The sequence below is a fragment of the Manis pentadactyla genome, chromosome 7, assembly GCF_030020395.1.
Source record: "Manis pentadactyla isolate mManPen7 chromosome 7, mManPen7.hap1, whole genome shotgun sequence".
In the NCBI taxonomy this organism is placed as follows: domain Eukaryota; kingdom Metazoa; phylum Chordata; class Mammalia; order Pholidota; family Manidae; genus Manis; species Manis pentadactyla.
The window spans coordinates 143432098-143443941 of record NC_080025.1 but is presented as its reverse complement, the minus strand read 5'-3'; the positions used below and the strand labels follow the sequence as shown (position 1 = coordinate 143443941).

Here is an 11844-nt window from a genome sequence, read left to right as displayed (position 1 = left end):
AGAGTGCCTCCTCTTCCTCTGATTCCCCCAGAGTTGTCTGCTGTCCCAGGACCAGGCACTTGGCAGGTAGTCCATAAGAGCCTAGGTGCCAAACTGCACGGAGGACAGGACCCCAAGAAGATTCCAGGCAGGAAACCCTAAGGCCCCCAACAGCCCTGAAAACCCCAGTGCAGCCCTGAGACCTCCCACCTAGACACACCCCGCCACGCCCCAGACCCACATCACGGGGATTCTATCTAAATTCCATGACTAAAGGACTCTTCCCACACCCAAGGGTTTCACTAAATACAACCAGCTCCATGAAGTCTAGTTGTCATCTAAACCCATCCTAGCAGTAGCCGGCCACAACTTTTCTGATGGGTGGCAGTTCGTTCTGGGTAGCCAGAGCTCCAGGCCAGCCTGCTCAGCAATGACGCTGGGGTCCTCACCCTGCCGGCCAGGCATCAGCCTCTCCACTTGCTTCACTGCACATGCGGAGCGCAGACGCTTCTCTGCCAGCCCCCTTCCCTGCCCGGAGCCGGCAGGCACCCGGACCCAGGCTCTGCCTTCCTCCCCAGCCTTCGCCCATCACACTGGCTGAGGCTGAAGGCCGGGCCTGGCGGCAGGCAGCTCCACCTGGGCTCGGTTGCTGGAGGCAGGATCCCTTCTCCCAGGGCTAGACTCGGCCCGGCTCGTGCTCCCACCCAGAGTCCAGGAAGTTTCAGCTTTCCCCACCACCCTCGCAGTGAAGTAAGAGGCCAGGCCAGGGAGCCCAGGGCTGCATGGCGAGCACCAGCCAGAGCAGGCAACCCCGAAGCAGAGAAGAGCAAAGCCAGCCCAGAGGACCTCCAGCAACGTCTGGGGAAGGGAAGGGAAGGGAGGGGGGCTCCAGAAGCCTGGTGCATTGTTGGGTCTGGGAGAAGAGAGAGACTAAAAGGGTCCCCTCCTCAGGACTCTTTATTCCCCAACAAGGGAAGGAGGGTCTGCAGGGGGAGGAAGAAACGCTGCTTGTATGGCCTCCCTGACCCACGGTTTGGCGGAAGGTAGGGAAAGAGTGGCGGGTTAGCTCCCGGGCTGAGGTTCTTAGTCTGAAGTCCAGGAGCTCTGAAATTGCTTATATATTCTTGCATCTACATGAAGATGTGTGTTTTCCTGGGGAGAAGGCTCAAAACATGTGTCAGATTTTCAAAGGGCTTCATGCCCCCAGAAGTGTGAAGAGCCATTGCTCTGAAAGGGAAGTGATGCTTGCACGTACGGCTCACACCTGGAGAGAGGCTTTGCCTCCAGAGCCAGGTCTGCTACTGACTTGCTGTGTTCTTGCAGGCCAGTCACTGCCCGTCTCTGGCGGGCCAGGCGGGAGCTGAGAAGCTGCTCTCCACACAGGCACTGTCCCTGCTGCCACATGAGAGTGGGTCTGTGGCCTGGCAGCCAGGGTGAGCTCCTCTCCGGCTGTGACTCCTAACAGGTTCAGGAAATTTTTCCACGAGGGCACAGAACCTGCCTCCAGTTCTCAGCTCCATCCGTCCCCTCTGCCGTCACTGCAGGTCACCTCCCGAGGTAGGTCTTCTTAGGAGATGTGTCCTCCAGTGGGGCACAGGCCCCATGGGCCCCCATTTCTGGTTTCTGTGCCCAAATGTGCCTTGCACACTGCCCAGAGGTCCTGCCCACTCTGCATCTGTTCACAAAGAGACCAGGGTCAGGCCTGGGGCTATGACATGGCCCTGCCCAGCCACCCCCCTGGGGCCAGGAGAGAGCAGTGGCGAGGCCACCGTGCATCTGCCCAGGGCTGTGAGCTGGTCCTCTCACCCGCCACCAAGCACTCCAGGTTCCTAATCCCATTTCCCAATGAGACAACCTGGTTCAGGGCACTTTGGTGGTTGGTTTAAGATGTCCCAGGTCCTGGTTTAATCTCAATCTCTGTCACTAAATACTAGTCCACACATCACAGCAGTCACCTGAGCCACCTAGGGGCAGCGGACAGAGGACAATGCATCCCCAAGGAGCCATGAAGCTCTAATGAGGGTCAGAGGGCAGGGACGGGTCTCCAGCACCTGGCACAGGACTGGGTGCCAAGCAAGGGCTCTGTGGCTGCAGGTCCTCCCCAAGCCTCCAGCTTCCTTCCTCCCAGCCCACCATGGTGGGTGCCTGTCTCCTTCAGGCACCCACACCACCCAGTGACAGCCCTGCCCTGCCTAGGCTCCTACCACATGGTCCCTTGTCACATGGCCACATCTTTGGTGTGCTATTTCCCACCACAGGATGGTGTGGTAGAGATGAGGGGCTTGGGGTCCAGGCTTACACCGCTGTGCCACTGAATATGAAGTGTGAGTGGGGCAAGCGTGGGCAAGCCTCAGTTTCTCACCTGCCAAGGGCTGAAGAAGCCATGCCTGAGTGCCAGTGTGGAATCAGAGGCCTGGGGGGCAAGTCCTGGCTCTCTCCTTTCTCACTGCACGACCCTGGGCAAGCCTCTTAGCTGGAGGCCTCATTTTCTTTTGCCCAGGTGACCCCAAACCCTGGAGGCTCCTGCTGGTCCACTCACATTTGTCCCCACAGTGCCTCCAATCCTCGAACTGTGTACTGGAGATCACCACGCTGCTCTCATTACACATGTGCGTGTCTCCCCTCCCCAGCCACAAGAGCCTTCGTCTGGTGGACAGGAGCCTCCACTGTCGTACCCCCACTGCGGAAACCTCCTTCCACACCCCCACTTTTCCTAGAGCATCTCTATTCGTCCCCAGGACCAGTTCAAGCCTTCAAACCAGTTATCCCCAACCCCAGCACTTTATAGTGTGCCCCCTACACCAGCCTGCATTACCTGTGTGAGCACCACACGTGGAGCCTCAGGGGGTGGGGGGCCTTGTGTCTACGCCTCCTCCCAGAGCCGGGCCCAGCACAGTGCCTGGCACACCGTGCTCAATAAAGGTTCTGGACCAGTGACATCTCCCTCTCTTACCTAATGATGGTAACTCTGATCCTCATGATACACCAGGGAGGGGAAGCCCTCACCTTTAGCCCCAACTTACAGAAGAGTAAACTGAGCCATGGAGTGAAACAACTTCTCAAGGACACCAGATAGTAAGGGCTGGAGCCAGGAGAAGTTGGGGGCGGGCCTGCGGGTTGTGGAGAGCGGCCATCTCAGGTCGCTTTCCACTCTGACATGCTGGGAATGAAGATCCGGGAAGAAGCCAGTCTCAGAGAGACCTAGGAGCCCACCACGCCCGACCTCCCCCACCTCTCCCCACAAGACATCCAGAACCACAGTCCCCCGCCCACCCCAGACCTGAGAGGGTCTCTGGCCAGCCCTCGGGTCTCACCTGCTCTAGGCTGGGAAGGCCTAAGGAGGGAAAGCGGCGCAGAGGCCCAAAGCAGCTGTGTGCGGCCAGCAGGGAGGGCCTGGCGGACGGGCAGGAGGCGGCCCCCGCAGCTTTGGGGCCCGTTTCAAGTCCCCAAGCCAGCCCTCCCTGTCTCCCGGGGTCCCATCCAGAGTGGGGGCCGCAGCCCAGAGCCATCTCCAGGGGTCACAGACAAGGCTCTGGGGCAGGAAACAAGCAGCAGGCCCGGCGCGCATCATAGCACGCGGCCTAAATGGGCCGCCTGGCCCTCGGGCGCGTGGCCATGGCTGCGCTGGTGGGTCTTGAGGGAGCCCTCGCGCGCGAAGCTCTTGCCGCAGCGGGCACAGAAGTAGGGCCGCCGCTCCCCGAAGACGCCAGGGCGGCGCGGGTGCGGCGCGGGCATGCGTGCGTGGGTGCGCTGGTGGTTGAGCAGGAAGCGCGGCTCGCGGAAGCAGCGGCCGCACTGCGCGCACTGGTGCGGCTTCTCGCCGCTGTGGATGCGCTGGTGCGTGAGCAGGTTCTGCTTGAGGCTGAAGCAGCGCCCGCACTCTGGGCAGGGGAAGGGTCGCTCGCCGGTGTGGGTGCGCTGGTGCACCTCGAGGTTGTGCTTGACGCTGAAGGCCTTGCCGCACTCAGGGCACACGAAGGCGGCCGCGCGGCCAGCCCCGGCGTGCGCCTTCTGATGCCGCACCAGGCTGGGCTGCTGCGAGAAGGTCTGGCCGCACAGCGGGCAACGGTGGGGCTGCTCTTCCGCAGGGTGATGGATGACCAGGCCTCGCTCGTCCCCCAGACCCTCCTCCCCGTCCCCCGCAGGGGACCCACCCCCGGAGGACGCCAGCTCAGTCATGGACACTTCCAGCTGCAATCACCAGCCCCTGGGGAGCCAGAAGCAGAGAAAGGAGTCAGGGGGCGGGGGAACCCGAGGATTAGCCAGCCCCAGCCCCGGGGTGGGGGCGCAGTTCCACTGACCTCCCACAACTTCCAGCATCTGCACCCTACAGTCTGGTTCAAGCCAGTGTTCCCTTGCTGGAATGCCCTTCTTTCTCTACTTCCAATCACATATTGACCCTCCTTAAGGCCCTTCTCAAGTGCCACCTCCCAGAAGCCTTCCCTGACCACTCCTGAGCAGCATGGCCCAACCCCATGACCCTCACTCATCATACTGCCTGTGGGTCAGTCACACCACCTGGGTCTCCCTGCCACGTGTGCACCTTACAGACAGAACTGCCTCCTGCTTTTGTCCCTGCACCAAGCACTGTTCCTGCCACTCAAGGCAGTGAATAAGGGCTGATGGGTAATATTCAGGGGCTCCTAGCATTGTAAGTTATCATGCACCTGGATATGTCTTATCTCTCCAACCAGATTCTCAAGGACTGGGGTAGGGAGGTGCGTCTCCAGTCTGGAGGGAAGGGTGGGGTCATGGGTGGTTTAAAGATTTTTTTGCAAAGCTTAAAAGAGGAAATAAAACAAAACCCCCATAAACTTGAAAGTAACCTCAGTTAAACATTAAAGGCAGCATCTCTTTGTTTATGAAAATGAGGCAAGCCTGCGAAAGGTCTGCAAGTCACTGCACCAGAGTGTGAGCTCCAGGGCCCTGGTCTCGGCTTGATCCCCTTGGCATCCCCGCAGCAAAGCCTGGCGCAGGGCTCAACAAACTCCTCCAAGTGCAGCTCAGGCACCTTTACACTGGTTCTAAGGATCCTCTTCCCCAGGGCACTGTGTTCCTCTTAAATTGTTTCCCATTATCCTCCCAGCAGCCCTGAGAAAGGGCAGGGCTTACTGAGTGAGGCCCACTTTATAGATGGGGAAACAGGCTCAGTTGAGGTCAATTTACTTGCCCAAGGTCGCACAGCAAGGTTAGCCAGGAGTAAGCCCCAAGTTTCCTGACTCAGTCGAAAGTTCTTCTCAACATACTAGTTGCTCACTAACTCAACTCCCCTCAAAACACACACACACACACACACACACACACACAAGACCATCACAGTCTTGTCACAGTAGAGCCATCGACACCCAAAGGGCCACTGCTCCTGTAGGGCACTGTCTGCTGCCACCACCCTCATTCCTTAAACAATCCTTGATCTCCTCCTGCAGACACTGAGGTCTGCTCCCGAAAGGCTGAGCTGGCTGCTCCCCTGCAGTCCCCCATCTCATGGGGATGCTTGCTGGCCATGCCCAGGGACCTCCGTGCAGGCCCCACACTGCAGATCTCACTGCTTACCACTACCTCAGTCCATCTATCTGCAGAGTGGGGTCGCAGAGCTACCCACCCGGTTTCCCCTACTCTCAGGCCGGGTGGAACACACACTCATCCTGGGAAAGGGGACAAGTACTACTTGCAATAGTCCCCACCCACAAGTCTTCCTCCAGGCAGCTGCATTATTTGCAGAGAGATCATCACAGTCCCTGCGGCCAATCTCAGCCTGGCCTTGTCCCTGGGCAGCCTCCCCACTCTCCTGAGCTATGGCCCTGACCAAGGCCCCGCATGCGGAGAGGGTCCACAGTCATGCCCCCCTCCTCCCTCCCAAGTTCCTCCATCCCATCCCGCACTCACAGCCCCTGTTCCTCCGGTCCCCAGCAGTGACTCTGTCCTCTAGGGCCCGTGCTGCCCAACGCAAATACGGTAACTCTCCCGCAGCGACTCCCGCGCCCCTTCTCCTTTGCCCCATAAAGACGGCCCCCCTCCTGCACCACTGTTCTGATCAAATAGCTGCATTCATCAAAAGAGCTGACCCCACCCACCCGATCCCCGCGCACAGCCTCGCCAACTGCTGGGGCTGGAGCGACCCTGGAGAAATATGGTAAACTCTGTGTCGCAACCTCACCCCCACGAAAATACGTAGGCCTCCCCCCGCTGCCGCAATCCACCCCACCCCGCCGCAAGCCCGGGTCCCTTAGAGAACGAACGCAACCCACCCCGCCCCCGCAGCGCCCCTGGGGAACCACACAACCCTGGATAAATACGTAATTAGGTCGCGGCGCTCCCCATTCCGGAAAGGGGTCTGCGCGGCTCCCCGCAAATACGGTAGCGCGCCCGCAGTGACCCGCCCCCAAGGGTCCGGCTCGGGCCTCGGTAAATACGGTAATCTCCCGCCGCGGCCCCAACCGCCGGGCCCGGGACTCACGTGGCGCCGCCTCCCGAGCCGCGTCTCCTCCGCAGCGCCGCAGTCGCCCGCGTCGCCGCAGCCGCACAGCAGCCCCGTGAGGCTGGGAGGTCTAACTCGCCCACAGCCTGGCTGGCGGAAAAAGCAGGGCTGCGAGCGCGGCGCCTGCCGCGCGGCAGGAGAGAGTCAGGCGGGGCCGGTCTGGTAGCACAACGCCCGCCGGGAGGTCACCCCAACGCCCCCGGCGCCCGGCCCAGCCGGTCCCACTGGAGGATTCCCGGAGGCCCCAGCTCAGCAGTTAGCGCCTCATGCTCACCTCCCTCCTCCCAGGGCAGGGCTACCCAGGCCCACAGATGCCCCCAGCGCTGAGGACAGAGGGTCGGGGCGCAGGAGGCGCAGAGCCTTTCCCTGCAGGAGAGAGAAGGGGTGTGGGCAGCAGCTTTCAGGAGACAGCAGTGGACGGGGCAGAACCACAGCTGCCCGAGCTGACCGTTTTGGGAAAGCCCACCCTCCTCAGGGGCCGGGGCCATGGCCGAAGATGCTGCACCGCTACTGCCCCTCCTCCTCAGAATTCGACCCTGTCCGGTCAAGCCAGAGACCCCACAAAAGGCCACTTACCCCACCAGGGGAAGCAGCAGCTGCCCACTGCTCTGGGCTAGATTCCAGTGGTCAGCTCGCTCTAATCATACTGCCCCTTACCTACACATTACTTCTCTTCTCACAAAGGGCCTTCCCCTAATATAATCTCATGGGTGCCTCCAATAACCATGTGCCAACTGGGTTGCACAGGTATCATTTATTATCCTACTTTATAGATGGGAAATAAAATAGAAGGAAACCACGGAGGAGCTTTCTCCCAAACCCACAGCCGTAAGTGGCAGAGCCCAGAGGGGAAGGCCGGCCCACCACCCGGCTAGCTCGCTCGCCTGCACCGTGCTGGGGCCTAGACCGGCGGACGGAGGCAGGGCGTGATGATCATGACTGGAAGTGCTGATCTTGTCCAGAGTGAGAGAGTGCCTCAGAATTTACATTTCATAAGGAAACTGAGGCCAGAAGAGAAGGTGATGTTTTAAAGTTTAAAGTGCTAGAGGAACATCAATTGGCCTTTTTTTCTCCTCTGCTGATAGGTCTGGAGGGAGGCCCTGGGACTCTTCAAATCCCAGGAGGTGCTCCTTACAGCCCATGGAGGGTGTAGCTATTGAGGTCAGGGGGGCACCATTCTTGATGAGGGACTCTGGGAGACACAGCTCTCCCAGCTTCAGGAGATCCCGCTAAAGCTTTTCGGGTGCCCCCTGTGTCTTTCTCAACCTGAGAACTGCAGAATTCCGGGTGGGATCCACTGGGAGTGAAAGCATTCCATTACTCCCAGCATCAGACCCAGAGGGCAGGCCTGCCTCCTTTGCCAGCTCGCTCCCTGGACCAGTTATCCCAGCAGGTCCACCCTGGGTCACTCCCAGCCCCCGAGGACCCACCTCTACCCCTGCCCCACCCATGTTGCTCCTGTAGCACCTCACTGATGCATGTGTGTCTTCCCAAATCAGGCATGCCAGGAAGAGTGGTCTTCCAAATAGATGCAACAGGGAGGGAACTCCGGGAAACCTAAAGAAATGAATCCACCAGGAGAGATGTTTGTCCCAGGGCCAAACAGTTGCCGTGCATTGAGAAAAGGACCCCTAATCCTTAATGATAACGGACACTGCCAAGGCACTGGAATTCTGCTCACAGAACAGCCACACCTCCCAGCTCTCCAGCTCCTGTTGCAAAAGTTGTCACCTGCCAGAGCAACCAGCTTTCCTCTCCTGCGGGCTACAGAGAAATGGGAACAGTAAATGACTAGGTTTTTCAAAAGCAAAATGAATAATATACCTGAGGATATCACTCATATTTTTAGCAGCATTTTCTAGGTGAGCTGTGCCCAAATAGAAAAGAACACAGCTGGGGGATGGGGGAAAGGGAGGCAGACAATACCACCTAAAATCTGTCCCTTCTCAGTGGGGAGTGCCGTGGGCAGAGAGCTCCTGGAGGCCTCCATTCTCTGCTCTATGGTGTTCTGCTGAGTCACTTCGTTTCTCTGGTTTCATACATATAAACCTACATACATAGCTCCCCCATCCACCACCCACCGCCATTCTCACGTGCTGTGGTGAACACAATAGAATGGCAATGTGGAAACATTCTGCAAACAGCCATACTTTTTTAGACAGGCAGGGCCAGCGCCAGCATGGTGATCACCACTACTCTGCAAGGCTCATGTGATGGCTGGACTCCAGACCCTAACAATGGTCTGTGCTGTTCACAGCCAAGGTGTCCCAGACAACAGCTGGCCTGTGGCCCCTAGAGGGTACAGGCGTGTACAGCCCAGGGGAGCCCTGCCTCAGCAGAGCCCTGCCCGGGGCGCTCTACTTCATCCCCTCCCACCACCCTGGGCACACCAGAGAGCCAATCACCCCCTGCCCTCCCCCAGACAGCTCCAGTCTGCTGCTCTCACAGAGCCCAGCCTGGCGGCCCTCCAGCTCCTCCTGCTGTGGACTGCATCCCCAGGGCTTCCACACTAGCCGGGCAAACACCTCCCCCGTGACCAGCTCCTCCCATCTCCCCAGATTGGACAGTGATGGCTAGCATCCTTCTCCAAAGTACCTTGGGCTGGCTTCAAATTGGGGTTTAGTACACCTTTGTTTTCCCACCAGGTTGTGAGTATCAAAGAGCAGGGAACTGTGTTTTCAGCATCTCTGTATCCCAAGTGCCCATCATACAACAGGCCCTGGGTCAAACTCTGTTGAATGAATGAATGTGTGCCTGAAAGGTACACCTGAAAGCTGTGGAGGGAAAAGAGTCCCACAGACAGCCACACCGCTGATGTAATGTAAGGAACGAGAGGGTGCAAAGTTACAGCCCCAGCCCCAGCTTTGAGGGCTGGGAGACACTGCTGAGCCCTGGGTGGAGATGTGAGTCTCTGGGTGCGAGGCCTCATCTGCCCCAGTCTCTTTCCTTGAAATTTAAACCCAAGATGTGACCTGACATCAATTAAACCTTAAGCAGTATAGCAGGCCTGTTAAACACAGGATGGATAATTCTTTTTGAAGACTGAACTCTGGGGAAACTCCTTTTCTTCTCTTTCCATGGTGCAACTTCTGCTTCTACAAATTCTGTACAAGTAGCCACACTGGGAGTTTATTAACATGGTAACTACCATCTATTGAGTGCTTGCTGGGTGTCAGGCACTATACTGCATGCTTGCCCATGGTCCCAACAGCTTAAATGGCAAAGCCAGAATTTGCCCCAGAATTATCTGACTCTATCCATTATTCCCAAAAAAAGAAAGCTTTCTAGTTTTGACCTGGGGCCAGGAGCAAGGCAGGTGTCCCACTCTCTCCCCCAATCAGTGCTCCTGCCAACTGGCCTCACAGTCCACCCTCCATTGGGTAGCTCCCTGGGTCTGGGCAGTTGGGGGGGACCCAACCCCTCCCAAGGAGCTGCCACCTTTTAAACTGACTTGAAGTTCATGTTTCTTGCCAAAGGACCTTTTTCCAAGTACCTAAGTCATTTCTTAGCTCCCAGCCTGCTCCTAACAAAGGAACATGCAGACAGTTCAAGAATCCCCAGCTCCACCATTCTCATCTGGCCTATTAGAAGCTTGGTTATGGGTCTCCACTGCCTACCTGCTCTTACCTGGCTGTGAGCAGAATATAAGTCCTTAAACATCTTCATTATTTACTTACGGTTGTTTTCTGTTCCCTGATGCGACCCATTAATCTCAGCATGCTCTGTAGCGTCTGGACTGTAAACCACTAGGATAGGTCCGACCTTCCTGTTTGAGTTTATGATGTGCGTCTTCCTAAACATTCTCTGACCTAGTTCTATTTTTAAATGAAAGGCAATGAAAATTGAAGTTGACAGTGCCAGCAACCCTTGGAGAAGCCTGTGACTGTGAGAGTGGAAGAGGCCTGAGGCCTACTGTGGATTTGTAACATGGCCTGGTAGACGTCCACTGTCCCCACCCCCTTTCCTGTATCACTTCTCCACCTAGGTCACCGACTCATGGTGAGACCAAATGAGATAGTGAGTGAGAAAGCCTTGCTAAGAAAGCCAGGACTGGGGACAATTCGTTCAAGAGCAGACCGTATAGGTTGTCCAAGCTGTGTGTGTATGACAATGATTTTCCATGAAGGTCCATGACTATGTCCCTCCGAAATCCATATACTGAAGCCCTGACTCCCAATGTGATGGCCTTTGGAGGTGGGACCTTTGGGAGGCAATTAGGTCTAGATGAGGTCATGGGAGTGGGGTCCTCCTGATAAGTGTCCTTAAAGAGACGCCAGAGCATGTGCTCATTCCTACATACTCTCCTGCCATGTGAGGACAGAGAGAAGGTGGTCATCTACAAGCCCAGGAAGTGGGCCCTCACCAGGAACCAAGTCCGCCAAGCACCCTGATCTTGGACTTGCAGCCTGCAGGCTGAGAAGTGTATGTCGACTGTTCAAGCCCCTGTGGGTCTCTGTGATGGCAGCCCTGGCTAGCAGTGGCTTATTCATTGCAGCTTCTACATCCCTAAGCCTGGCCTGTGCCTCGTACACAGAGGGCTTGTTTAGTGAATCAGTGCTGTGCCCTTCTCTGACCTGGTGAGTGGGGCATACACCTCAGTCATTCTTTGCTCTACTGGACTGGGCCCTGTCCTCTTTGCGACCCAAAGCACCCATTTGTGAGAGGATCAGTCACCCAGGGTTACTGAACAAGCATTCTCCTGAATTTGCACTGGGTAAAAGGCTGTAATTAGGCCTCATTAACCCCAAGTCCTACCAACACAGTGTTTTATTGACTTGACCATTAAACATATTTATGGACAGTAACACCTTCTACTGTACAGAAACTCCTGCCCAACTGATGTCTTCAGCATCTGCCTGCAAAGCCCCTCAGGGACCTGATTCAACAGGGCTCTAGTGCTTCTGCAAGTCCATCCTTGCAGACAGCAGCTCTCTAATGCAGGAATGGTAGCCTGGAATGCCTTCCTGTTGGAGGTGGGCTTGCTTGAGTGTGTCTCAGGATTTGCTAAGTGGCAAAGAGGAAGAAGCAGATGACTCCTGAGCCTTCCCCACCTTAAAGTAGGTTTTGCTGAGCTCCAAGGCACTTGGCCTCCCTGAGTAGTGCAGGCTGGGGGAGGAGTTCCAGGACATCACAGGAGATGAGAGAAGTAGGGCAGGCGTGGGTCAGAGGGGGTGCCTAGGAAAACCCTTCTGATTTGGCTCCCTGCTGGTCCTGAGTGCTGAACTCTCAGATGGGTGGTAACAACCCAGCACACCCCGCCCAGCAGGAGACTGCGTACACCATGGTTTGTGAGGAAAGACCTAGACCAGGAGTCACAGCCCCAGCTGAACACCAGCCATTACCAGTGCTGTGTTGCCCAGGTAAGCTGGATCACTTCCGTGTGCCTT

General features: G+C 57.1%; 1 protein-coding gene across 7 annotated transcripts; it reads right to left on the bottom strand.

Annotated features, from left to right (window-relative positions):
* Nucleotides 1-918: 918 nt before the first annotated feature.
* On the bottom strand, nucleotides 919-6724 carry LOC118919535 (zinc finger and SCAN domain-containing protein 2). Of its 7 annotated transcripts, none has more exons than XM_057504911.1 (4): nucleotides 6276-6430; nucleotides 3907-4186; nucleotides 3003-3139; nucleotides 1494-1654 (listed from the first exon to the last, which is right to left on the bottom strand). In XM_057504911.1, the coding sequence occupies exons 2-4, from the start codon at nucleotides 4156-4158 to the stop codon at nucleotides 1525-1527; spliced, it is 519 nt and encodes a 172-aa protein (XP_057360894.1). In that variant the 5' UTR covers nucleotides 4159-4186; nucleotides 6276-6430; the 3' UTR covers nucleotides 1494-1524. The 7 variants fall into 7 exon arrangements, with proteins under 7 accessions (XP_057360895.1, XP_057360891.1, XP_057360889.1 ...); XM_057504909.1 differs by having other exon boundaries at nucleotides 3294-4186; nucleotides 6276-6427; XM_057504912.1 differs by lacking the exon at nucleotides 3003-3139 and having other exon boundaries at nucleotides 919-1654.
* Nucleotides 6725-11844: the final 5120 nt, after the last annotated feature.